Consider the following 27,508-nt stretch of genomic DNA (forward strand, 5'->3'; position numbering starts at 1 on the left):
GTGGAATCAGGGTCCGGGATTGGTGATAATCAAAAAGATAACGATGGGGGGGGGGAGGGATATTGCAGAGGACAGATGCTAGGATGCCAAAGAACACAGTGCAAACACAAGCAAACTTAGTCTGCCCTAGAGGCTGATCCCCATGTGGATGGCAGGACATACGTGTGGGGACATGACCAAGCTTGGTTTACTGGGAGGAATAAGTCATGGAGAAGGAATGGTGACACAATATTGCTCCCTGGGTCTGTGAGGATGCTGTGGGACGAGGAGAAGGGGATGTCACTCTGCTGAAAACTCTCTGGCACGTGTTCTGTGTTGTGGTTGGTTGACACTGACTGCCTCTGGTTGTGGTAAAAGGAGAAGTTGGAGTCAGTGGCACGGGAATGATTTTTGAAGTGGGGGTGCAGAACACAGCTGTCCATCCCCACCCCCGGCTGAGGCAGGGAGCAAAGCTCCCGCACAGGGCAGGAGCCAGCTGCAGAGGCTGCTGGGATAAAGGGCTCAAACTGAGACCCCAATAGGCAGGGCCAGCAGCAAAGCCCTGTGTGGGGGACTCGAACCAGGATCCCAATACATGGGGCTGGAAGCAGAGCCCCTGGCACGCAGGGCACAGCCATGGTGTGGGACCAGCAGCAGAACTATTGGCACATGGAGACCCTGGGAGCTAGGCTGGGAGCCGGGGGTGCTGCAGCACCTCCAGCGCCCCTAGTTCCCATGCCTATGACAATAGTTAAGCTATTGTGAACAATGTCAGGTATGGTGCATGCGGCACAATGAATGTCCAAGGATGGGGAAATCCCAGGTTTCCTCCTTTTGAGTGTCTGAGCCAAGGCTAAAGATCTCGAGGGGCCTCATGAGTATTAGCAGGCTTTGGAGCAGGCAATTTGGGAAGAGAAATTCAAGTCCTATCCATGGAAGGAAAAAGATCGCAGTAGCAGGGTGTCTCTCCCTTACGGACTGGAGAGCTGAGGCTAGCCAATCCTGGCTACCGACCAAGCCCCCTGTTGCAAAGATCAAGGGGATTGCTCCAGACCGAGCAGGGGGCGGCTGCAATGAAGGAGGGGTTGTCCAGGGATTAGACACTGCTAAGGATGAGCGAGTTTGAGCAGAGAGTAGTAGAAATCAGACCAGAGACCTTGCCAGGTGGGGCATGCCAAAGCAGGAAAGGTCCCAGGTAGGAAGAAGAGAAATCTTTTGTATGGACACCTGGATGGATTAGAAAACTTCATTTTGAATGTTGGTTAATTTAATAAAGCAGACCCCCAAGGGAAGATGGGAGTGGACAAAAGTGGTTGGGATGGTTTGGGTTGTATTAGTTTAGTGGACAGTCCAGGAGGGGAAACTGAGGCAAGCTGCCAGTACCATGAGTGTAGGGAGTACATGAGACGCATCTCGCCTGGTTATAGTCACTACGGGTGTGTCTACACTGCACCATTATTTTGAGTTAACTAGCATTATTTCCAAATAATGCGAGCATCTACACAGCCATTCTGTTATTTCAAAATAATTTTGAAATAATGGACAGCTTATTCCGAGATCTGCAAACCTATGAGGAATAACGCCTATTCCAAAATAGCTATTTCAAAATAAGGCGTGTGTAGACGCTCCACTGCTGCTATTTCGAAATAGCCCCACACCAGGGCCATTCTAAGTTATTCCTCCCCAGCACCTCCTGGGGCTCTAAATCAAGATAGCATGTCTATGTTAGGGACAGTGTAGACGTGCTATTTCAAAATAAGCTATTTCGGAATAACTATTCTGGCATAGCTTATTTTGAAATAAGTGTGCAGTGTAAACGTACCCTAGAAGAATTAAACCAGGAAGGACTATGTGAGTGCTCTTATGGGTGCAAATAGCCCCCGGTATAAATTGATGGAAAATAAGCCACCTGCCAGTGGAGAAATTGATATGCCAGTGAGCATCAGACGAGTCTTGTATTCTATATGCAGCTTTTGTTTTTGTGTGGCAGTCTCCAAGGCATTCATTTAGCCATGATATTTCAATTTTTAAAGGATCAAACCCTATTTTAAGCATCATTTGTTTGCGGCTCGGAGGGTGTAATACTCAAGATGAGATGAGAGACAGAATATTCCATTTACATTCACACTGTGCCAGACCCACAATAAGCCCATTCAAAATCACACAGAGTGATATTCCCTTTCTCTGTCCTGAGCCAGTACTCCCTGTGGAATCACTGGGGTTTTGCCTCTAGGATGGGTTTCGGGATTTGACTGTTTTCAGTTAGAATTCTTTTTTTTTATTGAAATTCAAGGAGAACTGTTAAAAAGCACTACAGAATTCATATTTATTTATGATGAAAATAGTTGTATGAAAATGTACAATAAGATTTAGCTGTCGAAAACTCAGTTGGGAGTTTTCAACAAGCAATGTCTGTCTGACAGAGTAGGGGAAGAAAGCGAATATAGAGCCTTCTGCTTGAAAGCAGAGGCTTTAATGTAACCCCAAGGTGACCTCAGCTAAAAAAAGGAGAATTAATAATGTCTACCAGTCTCTTCTATACTTTACTCTTTGTTACTTAAAACACTCGATTAAATGTAGACTTCATCAGAAATCTCTCTCATCGTTCCCCAAGTTTTAACCAAAATATTTAATTAAAAAAGGGAAATGTCATTGGATTTAAATGGAACGCACTGACAATCGAGACAATTGTAAAATCTCGCAAATTCTTTGGAACTTTGATTTTTAATTAAACGATGTGTGAGCATTTTAAATGAAAAATAGATAAGAGGTTCACTCTTTTGTGTAATACCTAATGTGAATAACGATATGCAAATCTCTGGGTGTTGGGCATTGATATAGATGAGTCACGCAATCCATATATTATATATTAATAAGTTCTCCAGCTGGCCAAGAATTTCAGTTCAGTAAGCAACTGCTATGATTGGCTGCCTTACAGCCAAATCCTACTCCCATGCTGGTGCAATGAGAAGCGTTAGAGGCGGAGCCAACCACATCCCCTGATTCATGGATTCTGCCAGCAATGGTAGGATTTCTCCAGATGAGCAGAGGGTGCTACAAAACATTCTTTGCTTCTCATCTGGAAGATGCCAATGGAACAGGCTTCATCTGTAGCCAGTTTTATCTCAGCACGAGATGGAGGAATGGTGAGAACTTGTCCCCTTAGTAAGATTTGCATCTGCGTATAAAGTCTTATTTTAACACCGCCACCTTCTTAATGGCTTCTTTTCTGGCCTAGGAATATGTCTGCACTGTAGGGAGGTGTAATTACAGTGTATGTCAACATATTTAGGCCAGGTCTATACTAAAGGGAAAGGTTGAATCAAGATATTCAACTCTAGCTATGTCAATTATGTAGCTGGAGCTGACATACCTTGATTTGAGTTTCCCCGCAGTCCCCACAGCAAGGGGCCAATGGGAGCCAATGTTCTTCTTGACTTCCCTTACTCCTTGAAGGAGCAGGCGTACCAGCTGCCTACAGGGTTGCTCTCTGAGTTTGATGTAGTGGGTCTAGTAAAGACCCACTAAATCAAACTCCAGAAGATCAATCCCAGCAGTGTTGATCTTCCCCAGAGTGAAGACATGGCCTTAGGAACTAGAACTAACTAGATTAACGCTAACTTGAGTAGTAAAGCAGTGATGCCATAGGACAAGCAGCCTCTTCAATATCCAAGTAGGGTCCTGCATGGGCAGAGCTACTTTACTTTACTGCTACTGCATCATATCTCCCAACTGCAGTGGAGCTAGACCCTAGCCCTGCAATGCTCTAATAGGCCATCAGTGCAGTCTGGGTGCTATAAGACCTATAGAGACCAAGCACAATAAAAGTGAAATGGCGTCCTGTGGTCCAAGGCTCTGTGAAAAAGTGCTCTGGGTTGTTGCATAGACTTTTCTGTAGATGTGGGGAATAGGAGGACTCCGTGTATCGATGTTTGCAGAACGTGTTTCACCCCAGGCATATTTGTATTTATATCCTTTGTGACAGTGCTTTGAAAAGACAAGTTGTTCCATCAAATAAAGTCTCTTACACATTCCTCTGACGCATCTGCTACTGGTCACTGTAGGAGGCAGGATATTAGATTAGATGGATCACTGGATTGATCTGCCGTGGTCAGTCTTATATTCCTAGTTGAATACAAACGACAGAGGCTGTTTTCTTCTCCTCACCAAACTTTCACATTAACAAGATCAGTTTATTTTTCAATTTTGTCAGCATGGCAAAGCTGGGAACTACAGCCATAACTTGCAAATTCAGAATGCATCAATCTGTCAAGATGAAGAATGCCAGCCCCATGTACATACATTAACTATGTTTCACAAGCCGAAATACTATACCGACAGCAATTTATTTAATCTTTCCCATGTTGTTAAATGAATCACTTTGTGCTTATAGAAATCACACATCTCTTCAGAATATTGGTGTTTCTTTCATTTGTTTCTGTGAGAATCTGTTAGATTAGTGAGCAAGAAACATCCAGTAGGAACATGTTCCGGCAATACTGTAAAGGGCAAAGACTGTCATTTTTGATAGACCACATCTAGCCTTTTCCTTTTTTCACATTGCTCCAATTGTCTTTTTCCATTAAAGTCAAACTTAGATTGAACACCCCCATGCCAGGAATCACTAAAATATTTTTACATTGATGTGCATCCTGACTGCTGGGCAAACAGCACAATAAGAACTTAAACCTGACATCTATAGAAATTGCAAAATGTAGTTAGCTGGAGGACTAATTCACACTCAGATCAGTGAAGGACATTGCAGGCTGGATCTCTCTAGTCCAGCGCTCTCTAACCTGGCAACATCCGTGGTCCAGCATGATTTTAGTTTGCCAGGTGTCCACTTATCATGGGTGTGGCCAAGTTTCCCAAGGCCCCATATGATTTGTTTACAGCCACCAGTCCTGGCTCTGTGTTCTGTGCTGTGATTTAGCTCTCATTTATCTCTAAATGTCTTCTAAGAGCCCAGTATGCAGTGGAAATGTGGATAATGCTGCTAGAAAATATTAACCTTTCTTGGTTCAGCAAATTGTCTGGTTCATCCCCGGTCAGGTTCCCAGGGTGCTGGACTAGAAAGGTCCAACCTGTAGTCAGCATCTCACAGAATTGGTTCCTAAGTGAGAATGCAAATTAGCCTAAGTATTTCATATAATCTTTTCCTATATTGTCTTGGAGTGAGTGAGGCTGAGCAATTCTACATTTGGATGCATATTGTTGTTGATTGGTCGATCCTTTGTCTCTTTGTTAGGCCATTAATCAGGGGGATGTGAATAAATGTAGATATATAATCTATACATCAAACTATCAGTATGTAATGTAAATAGATAGCATTATGTTCTCTAAGTAACTAAAGATAGTAAACATACTAACAATAAATAATGACGATTTTCATGAAACCTCATTTCGCGTGCTTTCATAACACTTATTATGTTTCCCTTTCCATTTTTTTCCTCTCATTGTTTTCTGGGGAAACAATCTTTTTCTCAGATCAGAGCTGCAACTTTTCTTTCCCTCACTGTACCCTAGATTTTGAAAAAATAACAAGGAGTCCTGGGGCACCTTAAAGACTAAGGCTATGTCTAGACTGCAAGCCTCTTTCGAAAGAGGCTTTTTCGAAAGATACTTTCGTAAAAGCCTCTTTCGAAAAAGAGCAGCTAGACTACAACCAGTACTTTTGAAAACAGCAAGCTGCTTTTTTGAACAAGAGCACCCAGGCAGTCTGGATGCTCTTTTTCGAAAAAGCACAGTTTGCATTACATAATGCCTTTTTTCGAAAGAGCACTTTCGAAAAAAGGCATTATTCCTCATAAAACGAGGTTTTCCACGGTCAACAAAACCTCCACGTTCTTTCGATTTACTGTCGACAAAACGTAGTGGCAGTCTAGACGCAGGTAAAGATTTTTCAAAAAAGACCACTTTTTTCGAAAAATCCCTGTAGTCTAGACACACCCTATCAGATTTATTTGGGCATAAGCTATAAGGGAGATATACCTCTGTGATTGCCACTCCATGCCGCCGACAAAGTGGTTTTTACCCACGAAAGCTTATGCCCAAATAAATCTGCTAGTCTTTAAGGTGCCCCAGGACTCCTTGTTTTTACAGATACAGACTAACATGCCTTTCCCTCTACATTTTCAAAGTGACTAGTGATTTTTGGGAGCCCAACTTGAAACAATTTAAAGGGTCCTGACTGTCAAAGGCTGAATATTTAGCATTTTATGGAACTCCAACTCAGGCTGAGTTGTCCATTCTGTTTCAATGTAAAAATCATCAACTACTAGCATGACTGGCACAGACAGTTCTTCTCAATAAAATGTAGTCCATTTACTGCCTCCTGGTCTTGATCCAATGCCAGGTCCAAGTCTTTTTTCATTGATGTCAACTCAAGCTCCAGTTGTTTATCTTCTTTCTTTGGAGCTAGAGACATAAGAGGCTCTTCAGCAACACCCGCCAGCCGTGCTGGGGTGACATATGCACACAGGAAAAAATCCAACCACTATCTTTGCCTATTCAGGGAACAGGCAAGATTCCTCCAGATCCACTGGTAGTTGCTGCTGCTGCTTCAGCTACAACTGGCAGGCAAGCAACTATCTGGCCTGGCAACCCAAACACCAAATGAACCTTTTGACTATCTAGCACAGTATCCCTTTTCCAAAAAAAAATTATAAGTACCCCCAGTACTGACAGTTTTCAGACACACATTTTTTTTCTACCATTGCAACACATTTGTTTAACAACTTAATCGTAGCTGGGCAGGCAATTAAATTTTTGGGTGTAAAAAGTACAAAAATAATAAAGCACTGTAAAACTTTAAACAAAAATTCAGTTTTCTCCAAATTTCAGTTGTGTTGACATACCTCCCCAGATTTCTCTTGAGTACCCCTAAGGATACTCATACCACTGGTTGAGAAACACTGGTCTAGTATAGCTAAAGTCATGTCTCAACACATACTTATCCAGAAGCTGATACCTTGGAGAGAAAAGAGGGACAACAGAGTATCTGTTTTTCATTTGATTAAAAAAAAATTGAGAGCAAGGGAAAAGAGATGTCTTTATTATTCTTTATCAGTACTTTGAGTTTTAATCGTTTTTTCAGAATTTTGCTAGATATAACATTATTCCTACCTTGCACTTATACATAACTTTTACTTGAGGAGCTTTAAATGCTTTATGAACAGCACATGATACTTTTAATTAACATCCATGTGAAGTGGGTATTATTATGCCCCTTCTACAGAAGGATAGACAGAGGCACATAGAGGAGAACAGGCGCTTGCCTCTTGCTCACAGCTTAGCTTTGCTAGCCATGTTTTGTCCATTGTTAGCTGACTACAATAGATGTAGTTACTTTCTTACTGCCTCATGATACTGGCCAATTTTGGAATAGAACCCTGAACCCTGCAGGGAGAAAGTCCTCTTCTTTAAACAACTAAGTAATCATTCCTTTCATTACCACCCTTTCTACTGGTTGCCATATCCTTGTCCATGTGATACTGTTCCGAGACCATTTAAATGACAGATAACATGAGAATTTTATATGGCTACTATCCACTGCACATTTTAGTTCACACGGTAATTTCCCCTTGTGCCTCATGGCTATTTTTCCTTATAGTCTTTTATGCTGAACCTTATTGAAAGCTTTTAGCAGTAGAATTTTCACAGTTATTTTCCTTCACTGGCATCCATGCTTATTTATCTAACCTCCTCTCTGTATGTCGTCCTTAGGTAACCCACTAAACATTGCCTGCAAAGCGTTCTTTGGATTCAGCGGTGAATCAGGCCCGATGATCTACTGGATGAGAGGAGAAAAATTCATTGAAGAATTAGAAGGTCACATTAGAGAAGGGGAAATCAGGTACTTATTTTACTGCTGCGAAAAGGGTATGACTCAACAGAGAATGTTTTTAACGGGTTTTTAATTTAAACTGAAAATGATTTTCTTGTCTAAAAAGTGATGGATGGCTGGGAACCAGGGCAACATTAGCTCGTTCTCTTCCTTGCTTCTGAATAAACCCTAAAGACAGGGTGACTATCCATGTGTTCTAAGGATATGTCACCAAATCCCCTAGGCTTCCACTCACATGCTTCTAGATGTGCTGGGGGTTGGTTCTGGCCTTTAACTATAATGATATTGTCCACTACATATTCCCCGAGTGGCTGCTCTTGGGAAATTAATGTTATTTTCAGTATCGATGTTAATCCTAAAGATGGATGGCTACCTGCCAGAGCTTTCCACACTGTTTCTCTTCTACTTGCCCAGCAGAGCTATGTACAGTGCACATAACTTAACCAGTGCCTTCTCTGGGCGTGTGTTTGTTCTTCTCTGCAAAGAAACAAGTAAGTGTGAGGTTTTGGTTACCCAGCTTACGCCTTTTTTATTTCATTGGACATTCAAATTGCTGACCATTGCTTATTGTAAAAGTTTTAAAGAAAAGAACCCTTCATAAGGAATGTCTCCATTAATTTGTATGAGTCCCATTGAACCTCGTAGTTCATGGAGTTTGTACATAACTACATTCCATAGCCGTCCCTCGTTAATAATTCCCTGACTAACAGCTTCTTGAGTAATGTTCACATCTTCATCTATGTTCGCTCAGCTCACAATGATTAAAGGTCTAGAAAACTTGACCTGTGAGGGAAGATTGAAAAAACTGGGCTTGTTTATTTTGGAAAGGTGAAGACTAAGTGGGGACATGATAGCGGTTTTCAAGTATTTAAAAGGGTTTTGCAAGGAGGAGGGAGAAAATTATTCTCCTTGGCCTCTGATGATAGAACAAGAAGCAATGGGCTTAAATTGCAGCTAGGGAGGTTCAGGTTGGACATTAGGAAAAACTTCCTAATTGTCAGGGTGGCTAAACACTGGAATAAATTGCCTAGGGAGGTTGTGGAATTTCCATCACAGGAGATATTTAAAAGGAGGTTGGATAGACACCTATCAGGGATGGTCTAAATGGTGCTTGGTCCTGCTGTGAGAGCAGGGGATTGAACTTAATGACCTCTCGAGGTCCCTTCCAGTTCTAGTATTCTATGATTCTGTGATTCTATGACAATAGTGCTTCCAATTCTCATTGACAAATAATGAATAAAAGTACTAAGAGAACCCATCTCTCACCTGTTTAAGAACCCATCTTTAACTGCCAATGATCGTGCTCCCTCCTGTTGACAAGGATGCACTTTACTCCAGAAGACAGCTTGGTGATGGCATTAAACTAACAGTGAACCCTTAGCAAAGAATGAAAGTGATTTCTTTATCGGTTGGCTTCTCAACTTCTTTGATTGAATTGAAAGTTGAGTACGTTGCATTTTTTGTTCTGTTGCCCCCTAATTGTTCCTCTTAACAAATTTCACATTTCCCCCCAATTATAACCCTTTCACTTGGCATATAAACTCATAGCAATGCAAGTGTGTCTTCTCTTCAGTCCATTGAATAGCATCAGAATAGCCTCTCTTGTCTTTCTATACCATGAGCAACATTAGAAGCTCAGCTCTTGCCACCACTCCTGTTCTGTGATAGTAGGTGCAGAGTTCATGCCTTTTCTTTAATTCCCACATAGCCCCAGGAACCAAATGGTAACGATTTGAAAAAGTTGACTTTCTCATGATGACTGACCACTGTTGTTTCAGATTGACCAGACTCTCCGGGTGTGTCTAAACTACATGGCTCCGTCCCTGTTTGTCAACAGATCGGGGTAGTCTGGACGCGCCGCGGTCGACAAGGAAGCCTTTGTCGACGGGCGCAGGTAAAAGTGGTTTCACGAGGCATACCTGCGCCGGTCGACAAAGGCTTCCTTGTCGACCATGGCGCGTCCAGACTGCCCCAATGTGACGACAAACAGCTGATCATCTGGTTGGCGGAGCGCGGCAGCCATTTAAATTTAAATAAAGCCGCGATTATTTAAATCACGGCTTCATTTCCCTCTGCCGATCAGCCTAATCTACATGTCTCCATCGACGGAGCCATGTAGTTTAGACACACCCTCCTTGTTTCACCCAAAACACTGCTGTCGTGTTAGCAGCACTACAAGCTGGCCCATATCTTCTGTCCAAGCTTTTTCCAAGACAGAAGAGATGCAACTGTTGCTTAGAAATTGATTTGCAGTTGTAAGCCCTGAGTATTTGACACTTTTCCTACAATCCTGCTATTAATGCAGAAGCCATCATCGTGTCCCTTGAAACTTGTAGTAACTGGACACAGATACAATCAAACCAATGAGTCACCAGTCATTTTCTCTTTGCTAACAATCTACAGCTGTAGCTCTGCACTGTATCTCCAAGAAGTCTGAAGCTTTTCCAACTTAATCTGAGTCTTCCCAGGCTACTTCAGATGTTTTTCTCTACAAGATTTAAGCTACTCCCTTCTGTTCTGAAGAGAATTTAATGTAGCTGGTGAGGTCTTTTGTACACAGCCATATGACACTCCAGCGAATCTATGATTTTCTATTGACAGGGAATTAATCTGTGCTTTCTTAGCTCACTACTGTGTGTACTTAGATATTTTCCTTCTGAAGTTGTATCCATGGGACTCTTTGCATGGGTAACTGCTGTTCAGCTCCGGTAAGTGCTGTAGAATTGGGTGTAGAGTTATTTATCAAGGGGCTATGTGTCAACATGGCAAAGAGCGGGAGGTCTGATCACCATGAGGTAGTGATTAGCATTGCTGGGACAAACCAAAGTAGGGCATTCTTTTCCTAAGTGGGACAGCCCCTTTCCTACCTGTCACCATTGCTTTCCCCTTGAATTAAACTCTCCAAAGAATAGAAAACTGTAGGGAAGGGAAGGCGAACGGGATGATGAGACCTTCCCCATGTTCTTCTTGCCCAGGGGTGGGATTTCCTCACTGTAATAAAAATGTCAAGTAAAGTGAAGCAGAGCTATTAAATAAGGAATAACAGTCTTTGAGCCTGCCTGCAGAGTTGTGAATTGTATCTGATTATCCAAGGAGTTCCCAGTGAATTTCAGTTCTGTTGCTTGGCGACAGCAGAGAAATATTGTCCACTATAAATCGTACCATATAAATCACCCTATCAATTGCTAATATTTTTGTCCTCCTGCAACACCATAAAAGAGTGTACAAATCCCTTATAAAGCTTGCCTTGGAAAATATATTTGTCTTTTTTTCCCTCCCCACAAGAAGCTTCTTGGTTTTTAAAATGGAAATAATTTCATTCCTATTCAATGCATGAAAAGATGTGAATGGGGACATTTGAAATTGAAAGCCTCATTTTCCCTCCTTGATTAGCCTCGCTCCCTGCACCCTCGCCCACACAAGTCAATTAGCAGGTGCAAAACGCGTGGAGGATACGTGAAGCTTGCATTCCGCTATGAGAAAGGTACCAAAGGAAGCACTGTTCCTCCTGCTATGTAGCCAGTGTGTTGGGGTATGGAATAGGATGTGATTGCTGCTCGCGTAGGCATGCCTGATCTCGCATTAATTTAGCTAGTTCAGGACCCAGAGCAATGAAGCCACGACAGCTGGAACTTCGGCATGGACTAGCCAGCCAAGTGGCTGTGCCACAAAGGTTTCCACAGCTCATGCCTGAAATCTGTGCTGTGTCAGCTTCACTTTTCCTGGACAGACATGCCCTTAGGTGCATTACAGGGCCAACAACAATGGAGGAGAGGGCTAAAGGGGACAGTTGCCCCAGAGCCGGCCTGGTGATTTTAAAAGGGGCTGGGACTACAGACCACCACCACCGCTACCATGGCAACAGCAGCCAGGCATGGTGTGGTCAGGTAGTGATGAGGGCTGCCTGAGCCCCCGCCCCTTCCATCCAAGGCCCCGCCCCTTTTGGGAGCCCGGAACTGAGCCTCCCCACATTGCAATGAAACCCACCAGTCCTCTTAGGTCAATTAGCTTCTGTTTGGAGGCGTGTTCCTATCTAGCCTGTCCTCTACAACCTATCTTTTCTGAGGGAGCCGCTGTGAGGGGGTTGTGCCTTTTAGAAGCAGTGGCCCAGACCCTTGGCTGTGTGTGAGACGTGTACCTCACAGGGTGGCAGTTTGCTGCAGACGTAGCTGTAGGTGACTTGTTGATTAGCGAAAGCCCTGATCCTGCCCAGAGATCCATGTGTGTGTACAGGACTGGGGCCTCATAGACTTGTGACTCGGGTTAAAATTCTTCTGTTTTTCCCAGAAAACATCCCTCTGCCCATTCACCGGCCCCGTTACAGAACGCTGCCTCTCCGCGACGGCACATCTTGTACTAGTCTGTTAGCATGTAACGCACTGAAAGGAACTTATCCAGTGCATGAGCTCTGTTCTGAGATCGGGCCCGCCGACGGGAGGGAAGGCAAAGGGGGCAGTTGTCTGGTGAGGGCCTGCGGGTCTGGCCACCGTTGCTGCTCCTGTGGCAGGAGCCGGAGCCTGGGGCCCTTTAAATTGCCATGGGAGCGCTGCACCAGGCACGGCACGCAGCTCTGATGCGGGGGGGCGCACCACATTCGGGGCAGTGCTGAGGACGGACTGCCTGGACCCTGCTACTTACACCTGAAGCCCTGTTCCTTCTAGGTGCGTGAAGCTGAACACCGCCCCCCTTGTCCAGGGGTTTGCAGTAGCTGTCAGCCCTGCTGGCTTGCAAAAAGAAAAGAAAAGGTCCCAAGAGGAGCTTCCTGTACCTTGCTGCCTTTACCCCAGCCCGCCACACAATAGCTAAATGTTTCTTGTCATTTCCCTAACTGGAACCCCTTCTAGGGTATGTCTACACTGCCACCCTAGTTCGAACTAGGGTGGCTAATGTAGGCATTCAAAGTTGCAAATGAAGCCTGGGATTTAAATATCCCGGGCTTCATTTGCATCTTGCCAGGCGCCGCCATTTTTAAATCCCTCTTAGTGCGGACTCTGCCCGCGGCTACACGCGGCATGGAGTAGTTAGTTTGAATTAGGCTCTCTAATTCGAACTACCGTTACTCCTCGTGGAATGAGGCGTACCAGTAGTTCGAATTAGAGAGCCTAATTCGAACTACCTACTCCATGCCTCGTGTAGCCGCGGGCACGGAGTCCGCACTAAGGGGGATTTAAAAATGGCAGCGCCCAGCAAGATGCAAATGAAGCCCGGGTTATTTAAATCCCAGGCTTCATTTGCAACTTCGAATGCCTACATTAGCCACCCTAGTTCGAACTAGGGTGGCAGTGTAGACATACCCCTACTGAGTTTATTTCTCTGCCATTTTAATTAGCAAGAGGATAAGTGACAAGGAGTCTCAGTCCAAGTGCAAATCCTTTTTCTAAGAGCTCTTTTTAGATGATTCTTCCTTATTAAAGTGTAGGGTGAGTGGCTTGTGCTTTAATTGTAAATGAATAGTTCATTTCATCTTAATTCTAGTCTATTTTTATAATTGCCATTGGGTGCAAGATTTGATAATTATAATACATCTAAGCCTGGAAAACCCTGAAAACTCATGAAGTGCTTCTGAATAGTGCCCCAGATATCTTCCTTGTTAGCTGTTTTAGTCCCTCTCGGTCATGTGATTTGTGGACCAAAATGGGGTGCGTATTGTTTACCAACAGGGAAGAGTAACAGTCCGGGGGTTACTATCACAATAGCTACAAAGAATATTAATAAGGAAGTTTGATCTCATTGATTGGCCACGTAATGATGCAGACAGATGGAAAGCAAGCAAAAAGGTGAGTCGTCAGACTGAGCAGCTGCTCTCTGGAGGTTCCCATTCTGTGCAGAAATGATGCAAATTCAGCTTTTTTTGCAGTATTCCAGCACTTGCAGTCTGGGCCAGAGCCAGGGAATGCCTAAGTGCACAAGAATTGAAGACAGTTTTGCCAAAAAGAAGCAATTCACATGTTTCCAAAGTTCAAAGATATGCTAGGTGTTGGGCACTTCTGAATTTGTGCAGCTACAGTGTAACTAGATAAAATGTTGTGGATCCCTCCAGTACGTTTTCTGAGAGTTTGTTTCAGCTCTCATAGGATGTGTCTAGACTGCATCCCTTTTCCGTAAAAGGGATGCAAATTAGACACATCGCAATTGCAAATGAAGCGGGGATTTAAATCTCCCCCGCTTCATTTGCATAAACATGGCTGCCGCTTTTTTCCGGCTCGGCGCTTTGCTGGAAAAAAGCGCCAGTCTGACGGAGATCTTTTGGAAAATAAAGCCTTTTCTGAAAGATCTCTTATTCCTTTTTTTAAGAGGAATAAGGGATCTTTCGGAAAAGGCTTTATTTTCCAAAAGATCCCCGTCTAGACTGGCGCTTTTTTCCAGCAAAGCTTTGAGTTGGAAAAAAGCGGCAGCCATGTTTATGCAAATGAAGCGGGGGGGATTTAAATCCCTGCTTCATTTGCAATTGCAATGTGTCTAGTTTGCATCCCTTTTACGGAAAAGGGATGCAGTCTAGACGCAGCCATAAGTTTTTGGTTTCAGAGGCAGAATTTAATAGGATTAACAAACGGTCAATAAGTGATATAGAAAGATATTTAAGTCTAAAGTCCAATGCACACCCGAATTGTCTGGGTGGTCAGAACCAAGCTGAACATCCAAATTCTGGACCTGACCCTTGTAAGAATCAGAATCAGGATCTGGATCTAACCACCCACAGATTTGAGAGTGTTCAAACTCCAGAACACTACGTTACAGCTGAAGCCAGCTCTGACTTTGGATCAGATTTTTTAAAAATTGTCAGTTCTTCTTTAGGCATCACAATTTGTTGCCCGATTTCCAAAAATGCTCAGCTTGCTAAGTGCATGTTTGATGCTGAGCTATTCTGAATGTCTTGCCCTGTCATAATGGAGCTACCAGATACCTTTACCTTGAGAACATCTGGAGTGCCACGCACTCGAAAATCTGGTCCTGAGCTCTTCTGAAAAACTAGCCCTGAGGTCATGAGGGCCTCATCCCAACCTTCACCTGGTTGAAAAGTATCTATTGAAATTGTTTTTCAGTGGGGAAAAACAATGATTTTTTTAATGAAATGAGACACTTTCCAAGGAAAATTTTGTCTTTTCTTTGAAAACCCACAAATCAAAATGTTGTTGGTTCAGCCAAAATTTTTCAGATCTTGTTTTGATGATGAAAAGTCAAAGTTTTCCATGATGGAGGCAGAGTGGGGGCTCTTTCAGCTACTTCAACAATACAAATAGTAAGCAAGTCTGTTGCTGGTTTTTTTTGTAATATGTAACATGCTGTCTTAGGCTATGTCTACACTGTGGAGCTATTTTGGGATACTGGAAGTATCCTGAAATAGCTGTTCTGTGCCTTTAAAACCGCCCATTATTTCAAAATAGATTTCGAAAAAATGGGCACACTATTGCAGCATCTCTGTAACTCTTGTTGCATGAGGGTTAAGGGACATTTTGGATTAGCTCTTTTTTAAAAAAATGTGATGCAGTGTAGACGTGCCAAATTTCAAAATAAGCTATTTTGAAATTACCTCAAAATAAGCAAAGCAATTTTGCAAACTGCATGGCTTATTTCGAGGTAAGGGAGCAATGTAGACGCATCCTGTCACCGTGTAACTACCTTGGGGAAGGGATTTTGTTCTTTGGAGAACTTAAATTTATTTTAGGGGTCTCTCTACTGTAGTCAGGGGGTGTGACTACAGCATATTTAGACATGCCTGAGCTAGCATAGGTCGATCCAGCTCAGGTACCAATGCACTGCAGCGTAAACTGGCCATCAAAATAAGTTGCCAAGATCCCAAGCAGGTTTTTACAGCCCATGCTTCCTTGGCTTTGTGGCTCTAGTAACTGAGGGTATGTCTACACTACCCCACTAGTTCGAACTAGCGGGGTAATGTAGGCATACCGCACTTGCAAATGAAGCCCGGGATTTGAATTTCCCGGGCTTCATTTGCATAAGCCGGGCGCCGCCATTTTTAAATCCCGGCTGGTTTGAACCCCGTGCCGCGCGGCTACACGCGGCACGAACTAGGTAGTTCGGACTAGGCTTCCTAGTTCGAACTACCGTTACTCCTCGTGAAATGAGGGTTACACTAGTCGGAGTAAGAAGCCCATTATTTGGAAATTATTTTTGAAATAACGTGCTTGCTGTGTAGACACACACACTGTTATTTTGAAATAACAGAGCTACCCATTCTGCTAGGCCCTGCCTTAGAGCATGGTGAGCAAGGCGGTTGCCTTAGGCCTTGTACCTTCAGGATCCCACGCTGCCCGACCACTCGCTCGCTCCCCTGGCTGGGTCCCACTGTCAGTGTGCTGCCTTGGGCCCCACAAACTCTTTGGCCGGGCCTACATTCAGTTCTCTGAAAATTCTGCTGCAGCAGGATTGTAGCAACTCAAACCCTTCCCCTTGGTGCTTTAGAAATTGAGAAGGCCTGAGCTGCAAATTTTTGATCCTCCATGTGGCATAAAGTGCAGAACCGCACAGAGCGCTGGCTGGCTTTCCTCAGAGTTTTATACCTGTTTTCACAAGTTGTCTGCCATCACACAGCGCGCAACCCTGCCTCTACCATGCAGCTTCATATTCCTCTTAACGATGCCCTCACAGCACAGAGCCACTCCGTGGTGCTGGCAAGTTGCAGAGTGTTGCTAGCGCTACTCCTAAATGGAGTAAGTGGTGATGCTCTTTAGTGTGTTAATTCCTAGCGGAGGTGAGCTGAATATGCCACACTGGGTACAGGGGCGATTAGTCCTGTGCACTTTATAGACTAACTGAAGTGTAGGAGCATAAGCTTTCATGGGCAAAGACCCACTTCGTCAGATGCATGACCAAGTGGGTCTTTGCCCACGAAAGCTTATGCTCCTACACTTCAGTTAGTCTATAAGGTGCCACAAGACTCCTCGCCGCTTTTGCAGATTCAGACTAACACGGCTACCCCTCTGATACTGGGTATAGGTGGCTCATGGTAGCACCACCCCCTTATGCCCCCACCAAAATTTGAATTGCTAAATGGGGTGCCCCACATGCCTGGCCTCCCCCTCTGGGGAGCCCTTCTTTCACCCCTTCTCCCCACAGGCACCAATGGATAGAAGGTTTTTAATGAACAAAAGGAAATTGTTCTTTTTGCAGTGTATAGTCAACCTGTGGAACTCCTTGCCAGAGGAGGTTGTGAAGACCAGGACTTTAACAGGGCTCAGAAGAGAGCTAGATACATTCATGGAGGTTAGGTCCATCAATGCTTATTAGTAAGGCTGGGTAGGAATGGTGTCCCTCACCTATGTTTGTCAGAAGCTGGGAATGGGTAACAGGAGAGGAATCACATGACAATTACCTGTTCTGTTCACTCCTTCTGGAGCATCTGATATAGGCCACTGTCAGAAGACAGGATACTGGACTATATGGACCTTTGGTCTGATCCAGTATGGCCATTCATATGTACTAATCCCCTCTGACACTGAGTAACTATTTCTCTAACTACCACCCCTCTGACTCATACTTCAGACATAGCAGCCATGGAATTGGGGGTTAGAAGGCACAATGGGGCAAGAACACATATCAGATAGCTGTCTTTCCCTCTGCATGAGCCTCCCATTTCTCCTCCACCAAACAGGGGCCCTTTTCAGGTCTCCTCCAGGCTGGATAAGTGGAAGGCAGACCATGTGGCATATGATGATCTCTTTGGCATTCTGCCTCCATCAGACTAAGAGGAAACATTCTCCCTTTCAGACTCCTCAAAGAACATCTGGGAGAGAAAGAAGTGGAATTAACATTAACTTTTGATGCAGTTGGGGAGCCAGACCTGGCTAACTACACCTGCCATGTGGAAAACCGAAACGGACGTAAGCATGCCAGTGTCCTTCTGCGTAAAAAAGGTATTGAACTCCTATGTCTTAGAGAACGGGACAGAAATCCTGGCTTTGCTGCAGGGACTGGCAAAACTCTCCTTGATGTCAAAAAGCCAGGATTTCCCCCTGTGTGCTTATTGCAACTAACACACATGCTCCTTGTGGCATACATTTACCATTACATGCAATATTATTCTAAATAACTAGCGAGCTCTTCTTTGGGCTCACTGAGGGGTATGTCTAGACTGCATCCCTCTGTCGGCAGAGGGATGCAGATTAGGCAGGTCGACACTGCAAATGAGGCAGGGATTTACACATCCTGTGCCTAATTTGCATAAAAATGGGCACCACGTTTTGCTGACTCTGCACTTTGTCGGCAAAAAGTGGCAATCTAGAGGGGGATCTGTCAAGAAAGAAAGCCTTTTTCGACAGATCCCTTACACCTCCTGCACGGAGGTTTACAGGATCTGTCGAAAAAGACTTTCTTTCTCGACAGATCCCCTTCTAGACTGCCGCTTTTTGCCGACAAAGCGCTGAGTCGGGAAAACGTGGTGGCCATTTTTATGCAAATTAGGCACGGGATATTTAAATCCCTGCCTCATTTGCAGTGTCGACCTGCCTAATCTGCATCCCTCTGCCGACAAAGGGATGCAGTCTAGACATACCCTAAGTGACTTATATGGCCTCAGCTTCAATGGAGTCAGTGAAAGGGTTTCAGTTTAAACCACCTGAAAACACACACTATTTAATTCACGGTTTTCAGATTTCTCCTGTATCGTATTTCTACTGAGTAAACTGAGTGTTTTAAACAATACCGGTATCTGCTGATTTATTACAGGAACAAGAACAAAAATGCTGCTGCAGAGGAGGCTGTTAATTAATGGACCATTATGTCACCATTGGGTTATCTTTACCAGGCTATTTGCAGGATGCCCTTTGTTGAGAATGGCAAATATTGCAATTGTCATGTATCTGAGTGCTCTGGGTTGCAGATGACTAGAAACATCCAAATTAGTAGTATTCTTTTAACAAACTCTGTGGTTTTGAACAAGCCACTGTCTCAGAGAGAACGTAAACAACATCTCATTAGAATCCTTCCCCTGTTGTTAATAGCAGCATCCTCTCATATTTGTAAGTAGGATGACATTTAGTGTGAAAGACCCCATTAACCTTTCTCCACTGCCAGAAACTGGTCCCATTTGCCAGAAACTGTCTCACACATGTAATTATGCTCAGTAGTGTGGACACCGCTTGCTTTTTACTGCCGCGTATCACTCTACATACCCAACATGTGCCATGTAGACACGGAGATTCCCACTCAGTCTAAAATGAAGCATTCCAACTGGAGCATTGTGTCTTTTGGAAAAAACAAAACAGAGTTATGTACCAGGATTGAGGCATAAAAATCTGTTGAAAGTAAAGTCGCCTTCCACACCCGATACTCTCAAAAGAGTGAGCAAATTGGATGCTTTGCTACCACAGTGCCTCTCAACCTTTTTTATAAAGTGCCACTTTAAAAAAAATTATAAGTACACCCAGTACCTACAGTTTTCAGACACACAACGTTGTTTCCTACCATTGCAACACATTTGTTTAAACAACTTAATCGTAGCTGGGCAGGTGATGATGTTTTTGGGTGTAAAAAATACAAAAGTAATAAAGCACTGTAAAACGTAAAACAAAAATTCGGTTTTCTCCAAATTTCAGTTGTGTTGACGTACCCCCAGACTTCTTTCGAGTAAAGGATACCCTTAAGGGTACTCGTACCACTGGTTGAGAAACACTGTGCTACTGTATTACTCTTGCTTGTAAATGCATTTACTAGAAAAGGAAAGTGATGTTTATATGTACACCTAGGAACTTCAATATAAAGATTGCTAAATCACTCCTTTATTTCCTTTACTGAACATTTGGGATGCACAAGGAATAGTAAGAAAACACTAGGCATTTGAGAATGCTAATGGCGCTACATAAGAAATATCGCTGATACAGAATATGGAGTTTGAAAAGAACACTTTTCAATTAGTTTTTCATCTCTCCTTGCATTGTGACTGGATACACTTCATATTCTCCCGAGAGTATCACCAACAGTGAAATTTCAAATCTTGCTTTGAATAGCCCCATTAGGGATTATTCCAGACACTTCACCGCTTGTCTTCATTGGTTAATTGCTTGACTATTTAGAAAGTTCCTCTAACATTAACCTAAATTTCCTTATTGCACCCTAATCTAATTGCTTCTTATCCCATCCTAATTGCCCTTTGTGTGTATAGACTTATAAAATGCCCACAGATCTGGAAATATTAATCATGATGCTCTAGCTGATAATATTAAGAAACAAAAAAGAAAGTCAAATAAATGATGAATGGAGTTTCTGCATTTCGGCACTGATCCCTTAAAGCACATGGCTAACAAGGAAACTAAAGCCAAGAAAACTGCTCATCTGCTCATATTAAACATGTGCTTAAGTCCTTTAGTGGATTGGTGTTTTAATTGTCTTGCAAATGGAAAGGATAAACACCCACAACTGTACCTAGGCATCAAGAAATATTGATGTAGCCACACAGGACTGGTGTTTTATCTAATTATTTGGGAGTCAGGATCATACAGAGTGGAGCAATTTTGGTACAAATGAAACAACTTCAGAGGTGGCTTTACATGGAAATCAATCTGAATGTTACACTTATGAAAATAAAGACGCAGGTGTGTTCCTGACCCGTGAAGATCATAGTGTATTCTGCATTTGTTTCTTCACTGGTGTCTTTCAGACAGGGCCAGCCCGAGCCATTCGTGCGCCCCGGGAGCGCAGCGCCGCCCCCAGAGCGCGACATATGCATGGCCCCGCCCCCAGGTGCGCGGCATCCCCAGACACCCAGCGCATGCACAGCCCTACCCTGGGCACGTGGCACATGCGTGGCCCTGCCCCCGGCCCAGCAACCCCGCACAGCGCCACCTACAATGGGGCGCCCCAGGCGGTAGCACGGTCAGCCTGTAGCTTGGGCCGGCTCTGCTTTCAGAGACACTTTATTATTTGCTTTGATATATTTTAAAATGTATTTTCTACGTGGTCTTTGTCACCACATTGCCTGAGTATGCCTGTTACTTGGGAGTCGGTAGGTTGTGCAGTCCTCATGCACCTACCAGCAACTTCCCTCAGTAAATAACAAGGAAACAGCCTAGAATTCCCTTTAGATGAATTCCTGAGCAAAAAGGAATATCTAAGCACACTATAAAATGAGCATCTTAGCACACAAACAGCGTGTCGGGAGTAGGGAGGTTAAATATCGGTTAATTGAATAATTGAGTAACCTCATGAATTCTTATCAGTTAGTCGATTATTCTATAGTCCCTGGGGGCGGGGCCAGCAGCAGTGCGGGGTGCTAGGCAGGAGCTAGTCCGTGAGGGGAGCCAGTTTAAAAACCTGCTCCTCTAGCAAACTGGCTGCTTGTCACCAATGTTGCTGCCTCTGATAAAGAGGCAGCAGTGCAGGGTGGCAGCAGCTCTTATCTGGAGTGGGAGGGGATCTGAGCTCCCAGACCTGGCACGAACGGGAACTGATCTGAGCTGCCTGCCCACCCGGCTCCTAATCACTTTAAAGGCAGAGCCACACCGTGGGTAGGTCCCGGACCCAGTGTCAGCCAGAACTGAGCAGGGCTGTTGGCCAGCCTGCTAACAATTTACTGGGTGGGGGGAGGGGTGGAAATGTGTGTAGTCCATAGCATTAACCTATAAGCTTTTGCTTATCAGTTAATTGGTTAATCGAAACTCCATTCATCAATAGCTGGGATATTTAGTGTGGTCTGTAGGAGGTACAAGTTGGGGTAATGGAATGTAATTAAGACAAACATTTCAGATGAATGTAGAGCTATCCAACCGTGGAGCAGTCTCCTGTAGAGAGTTGTGCTAACTGCATCATGCAGGACTTTTAAAACTAGCACTGAGAAATGCAGAGTAGAAAATAATCCTGCATACGCAGGGCCACTTTTTCCCCCTCGTGCATCTGAGGGACTATGCTTCCTTGCTGGAGAACAGCGATGCTGTGAATTGAAAATAAATGGAGGCTACCTGATAGTGAATTACTGAAACATGAAACTAAGCCGGAAATGTGCCTGCCTGATGTTCTTTTTTTAACCTGAACAGGACATCCGGGAACTAATGGTGCATTTTCAGATCACCTAAGTTTTTGTGAACTTTATGCTTCGAAACTTTATTCCTTGTATCATCCTAGTTCTTTGCTTTATGTCTCTTCGAACCCTATTTGTCAAAGTGGTAAATATCTGCACTGACAGCTTGTGTAAAGTAATCTGGGCTGTTGGTGATAGCTGTGTCAGTTTGTCGTCTTTAAGTTTTATGGGTGGATGAGCGGCAAAGCAAGGCAGAGTAATTGTGGTCTCTATTCTATGTCTGAGGGGACATTTCAGTCTGATAATGGGCACCTCCAGTGCTACAGGTTTAGTCATTGTAAATCATTCCAGCTTTTGTCATCGGTTTGTCAATGACAGGCAGGGTGTCCTAGGGCAGCGGTTCCCAACCTTTTTGATTCCAGGGACGGCCTGGTTCACAAACTTTTGGCGGGCTGGTAACGTTTGCTTATTTCATATTCATTATTTGTATAATAAATATGCAAATATTCAAATAAAATGTTACCGGTGCACCAAAAGCCCTGGCCTCCAGGGTCCCCCAGTGCCAGCTCTAACCCCTAGAGCCCCCCACCCCTTCACTACCACCCAGCTCCAGCCCTGACCCGAATCCCCTGGACTGAAAGCCCCCCAGTGACAGCCTCCTGCCCTCTCCTTATCTCCTGTGTTGGCGGTCCGGTGGCTCCTGGGGCGGGGCTGGAGCCTGCCACCCTCTGCTCCCCAGGCCAATGCCCTATCCCTGTGCCAGTTCCCCACCCCTTAGAGTCCCTGCCACCACCAGACCCCCCAGTTCCAACCTCCTGTTTCCAGAGCCCCACTGAACCCAACCCCCCAGAACCCTCCAATGCCAGCCCTACCCCCGTAACCCCCAGTACCAGTCCCACCCCAACAGCCCCCCCCAGTGCCATCCCCCTGCCTCTTACAGCCTCCCACCCCAGAGCCCCCCAGCACTAGCCCAACCCCCCCGACCTAGCCCTGCACTGCCTCCCAGCTACCAGCTGAGTGCGGCTGCTTGGGTCACAGCCTGGCGAAGGCCCAGCCCCTGACACGCACAGGCTCGGTGGAGTCTGTGACACAGACAACAGGGCAGGCGCCCGTTTCTGGCGGCTCAGGGGTTCCTCCCCAGGCCATTTACAGTCGGGGCCTAAAGACGCAGGGTCACTCAGCCTGTGCGCATCTTGGGCTCGCGGTACTAGCCCCCCGGCACCCGCTGGTTTGAGTCAGGGAGCCCAGCTCCCCTCCACACAACTCCGACAGGTGCTGCAGGGTCCCAGGATGCTGGGAAGCATCCAGACATATGGTGCAGGCCGGAGCCAGCAGGGGAGACCCCGATGGGGTTAGGGTTGGGGTTAGGGGGAAATCGCGGACACCTAGCGCAGCTCCCCAGGGCCGCTAATCTGATCCTCCTCGGGATGCTCATGACCATGAAGGTTCCTCTCTCTGGTCCCAAACACACCACCTGCAATGGACAGGACATGGAGCAATCGTCCACCACACAGCCCTGCCAGCCGTGCCACGTGGCTGCCACTGGAGCTGGAATTGGGGCTGTGGTGAGGCTGCCTCTCCACAGCCCGGCTCCAGCTGCAGCACACCAGGGCAGCCCACAGCACCACTCACCGTGGGAGGAGACTCTTTAGTGTGCGCGCAGGTACGCGCCTTTTAAGGAACGGCGCTCCCCAGTGGGCGGGGCTTATTAGCAGCTGGGGGCGTGGCCTGGCAGAGTGCCCACCGCCGGTGGTTGGGAACCGCTGTCCTAGAGCACGGAGCTCAGGTGCTGTGGGTTCTATCATCACCTTGGCAACCGGCCTGTGGTTACTTCACCCACCTTCACCTAAGTTTCACCACGTCTAAATGGGAACGAAGATGCTTACTTCCTATGTAAAGATCTTTGAGATTCACTGAGGAAATGTGCACTGTATAATTATCATCACATTAGAATTTTCCTCATGCAATGTTAGCTGTAAACTATCAATGTGTACACGTATGGCTCCAAATCCGGGCAGTTTCACATAACACTGATTCCTGGAGGACAGCATATTTGGGTCCTGTTGGACCAAACTAGGGACATAATTAAAGAGACCAGAAAATAATCCTGCCCATGGCCGACAGATGCATCCAGGAACCATTACGACTGGCTGCAGAGTTTATTCAAAAGGTCATTACGGTTTACCATGGACAAAGCATTTGGAAAATTTTTTGTCAAAATGGACAACAGCTGTATGTTCCTGTGAAACTTTGTGATTTAATTAAATCAGCATTTTCCAGTAGAAAGCTGTTCTATCGGAAAGTTTTCAGCCCGCTCTACTCCATTTTAAGGCCTGGCACACACTAAGCAAAGGTTTGAGGGCTGCTATCTTACGCACGCTGATGCCTTTGGTATCCATCATGTCTCAAATGAAATAGCGCTTGGCTGTGTCATGTACATCCCCGACTTCCCATTGGCCATTAACATGTGACAGGAACATTATGTTGTGCATTCTAGAGGCTAAAACAATTCTCAAATAAGTAGGCCGAAGCCATGGCCTACCAGGTCATAGCAAATCACTTGTTGACTTTATAAACATAAAAGTGTTGTTTAGTTTTCTTGGGTAACAAAAGTAAGGTTCCACTGCTTTGTTTTGACTTTGTCGTAGCAAATAGCATAGCACATTTGTTATAGTATATTGGTGAAAAAACAATAAAATTGAAACAAAGCACTTGGATAATTTTTTTGCCAAAAATTTGGGCACAATTTCTAAATAACAATGAAGTACATCTAGTATAATTACTCTTGCAGACCATGTGCAGTATTTAGTGCGTTGTGCCAAAACAGAAGGTACAATTATACTCTGCGAGCTATTCCGAGACTGATTAATGCTCTGTGTAAATTCACTGCATAATTCCCTTGTCAAAAGAGTGATGACTCTAGCCTCAAATGCATTTTAGATGGCAATTGTAGGCTGGTAGGAGAAGGAATGAACCGATGAAGTATAATAACAATTAATGAACTAAAAATTAGGTAGACTTAATTTTATAATGGCAATAAAGAGAAGCTGCTGAGTTGTACATGGAATTGCACACTGAATTAGTGCAATTAAAGCTTGGAAGGTCCATAACCAGTCTGTTTTTTCCTGCTTATTCTAGATTTGATCTACAAAATAGAACTCGCTGGTGGATTGGGAGCGATCCTTCTCCTGCTTATTTTGCTTGTGACTGTCTATAAATGCTACAACATAGAGTTAATGCTATTCTATAGACAGAATTTTGGAGGTGATGAATCTATGGATGGTAAGTAGTGTCTCAGGGTATGTCTACACTACAGCGCTATTTCGAATTAACTGAATTCGAAATAGTTAATTCGAATTAAGCTAATTTGAAATAACGCATCTATACACAAAAACTATTTGGAAATAGCGTTTTGCTATTTCGAAATAGCACGTCCACACTGAGTGGACCCAGGACTGAAGTTAAGGCTGTCCAGAACCAGTGCCGGCAGGGCATCAGGTTAGGACTTAGTGTGTGGGGCTGCTGCCTGAGGCTAACTGAGCTCCGTGCTTAAAGGGACCCTACCCCCACCCCGGACAGACAGTTCTCAGGGTTCCCCGATTGCTTGTCTACCTCAATGAGGGACAGCAAAGCAGTTCTGTCTTGGCGTGCCCTGAGTGCCCGCACTCGGGACACCACAGCACATGGCCATATGGAGCCAGAGCTGCTCCTGGGCACGCCGGTGCGTCTCGTGGGGTCGTTGCCATCAGCCCAGCTGCACTTGCTGCAGGCTGCCATTCGGGAGCCCTCAGAGCCTCCCTGGTCCTCCCCACCAGGGGCTCGTGCCCCATTCCTCCCTCATGTCCTTCCAATTACCCCTCCCTAGCCCCCCTTCCTGATGTCAAGTAAAAGACACGTATGTTCAAAAATAGAAACTGCGTTTATTGAACAAAACTGGGGAGGGATGGACCTCTGGGGAAACTGGGAAAAGGAGGTGGGAGAGGGGAAGAGAGAGGGTGGAAGAGAGGAGGGGGGAACCTGGGAGAAGGGAGCTGGAAGGGGGAAGCAAGGGGAAGAAGGGGATGGGGAAGCTCAAGGCTCAGGGTTGGGGGTCTCACCGGTCGACTTTCATGCTAACCTGCTCCTGGGTTTGCATGTGGCCTTTGGTGGCCAGGCTGGCAGCTATCCTGCCATAAACGGCCGTGGTCCTCCATCTAGTGCGGAGATCATGGACGTTGGGGGCATCCCCCCCAAACCTGAATAAGGTCCATGATCTCCACCCTGGACCAGGAAGGCACCCACCTTCTCCAGCCCCTGTCAGGCTCCTGGGAGCTGGCAGACTGCTCCTGGGGAGCGATGGAGGGCTGGCTGCCAGTGTCTTGCTGGGTCATGTTTTGGGGCCACTGGGTCAGTGGCCCTGGTGGCCACTGCTGGCTCTGGGCTGGCAGGCTTGGAGCTCACACAGGCACTGTGGCCAGAGTCTACCCCTTTAATGGCTCTGGGGCTGAGGCAAAGGAACGTAAGTTTTCCTGGTTGTGCTCAGTGACCACCAGGGCTCCCTGGGAAGGGCTGGAGGCCCCCTATTCCTAATTAAGTGTCTACACAGCACTTAATTCAAAATAGCTATTTCGAATTTGGCGTTACTCCTTGTAGAATGAGGTTTACCAAATTCGAATTAAGGGTTGCACTACTTTGAATTACATTCGAAAAAGCGGTTTGCATGTATAGACGCTATTAAAGTTAATTCGAAATAACGGCTGTTATTTTGAATTAACTTTGCAGTGTAGACATACCCTCAGGGAAACTGTCTGTAACTCCGGAAAAAATAGCATGGGCCCAGTGCTCTGGAACCTGTCTTTTCATTGAAGCCAAAAGATGATGAAGTCAATTGAAGTTGAAGGAATTTAGCACCTTGAAAGATAAGGCTCAAAAATCCTTTTCCAACGTCCATTGAAATTAATTGCTTGCCTATTGAGTTCAATGAGCAGGCAATAAAGGAATTATTCTGAAGCCTATTTTATAAGCCTTTTACTGAGGACAAAGTGTGAATGGATTCCTCAGAAGAATTCATGTAGGTGAAAATCAGCTCTGACCCTTTTTCAGACTTCTAAATTCCACCCCTCTTTCCCTGTATATCACACCCAAGTAAGAACAGTCACCAGCAAGGTGCATACTTGCAGACTAGACATATTTCTTGCTGGACAAGTTTCACTATATTTCCAGATTTAAAAATATATATATATGGAAATTATTTCTAACAACTAATAGGTAGATGCAATTTCTCCCATCAAACACTAGTTAGCAGCAGGGAGATAATTTAATGCAGATATGTGGACTGTCTGGAATGGAAGTGTAGTGTGAAGCAGATCATATTTAAATGCTTTCCCCCTTAATATCTAAGTAAGGCACTTAACTTGTCTGCAAAGGGACTATTAGTGCTTTATAAGAATGTGCTTAAGTGCTTTGCTAGATCAGCCCTTTAATTGCTCGGCACATGAGGTTAGATTCACCACTGCAGTATTAACTTCCAAAGTGAAGTTCTGAGAAATCCAAAGTCACCCAGATGTGAATTGGGTTCATATAATTTATTCCCTGGTGCTCGGTGTCTGCTAAAGAGCTAGAGTATCAGAGGGGTAGCCGTGTTAGTCTGAATCTGCAAAAGCGACGAGGAGTCCTGTGGCACCTTATAGACTAACTGAAGTGTAGGAGCATAAGCTTTCGTGGGCAAAGACCCA

The 27,508-nt window shown here is 44.9% G+C and overlaps 1 protein-coding gene across 1 annotated transcript in view; it reads left to right on the forward strand.

The window, feature by feature from the left end:
• Positions 1-27,508, forward strand: part of IL1RAPL2 (interleukin 1 receptor accessory protein like 2) — a 672,068-nt gene that overhangs the window by 624,004 nt on the left and 20,556 nt on the right. Inside the window, exons 7-9 of the mRNA XM_006127932.5 lie at positions 7,705-7,834; positions 17,552-17,697; positions 24,933-25,076. Coding sequence (XP_006127994.2) covers positions 7,705-7,834; positions 17,552-17,697; positions 24,933-25,076 — 420 coding nt within the window. The remainder of the gene's footprint in view (positions 1-7,704; positions 7,835-17,551; positions 17,698-24,932; positions 25,077-27,508) is intronic.

Source organism: Pelodiscus sinensis, chromosome 13 (assembly GCF_052426305.1).
Source record: "Pelodiscus sinensis isolate ZL-2025 chromosome 13, ASM5242630v1, whole genome shotgun sequence".
Lineage (NCBI taxonomy): Eukaryota > Metazoa > Chordata > Testudines > Trionychidae > Pelodiscus > Pelodiscus sinensis.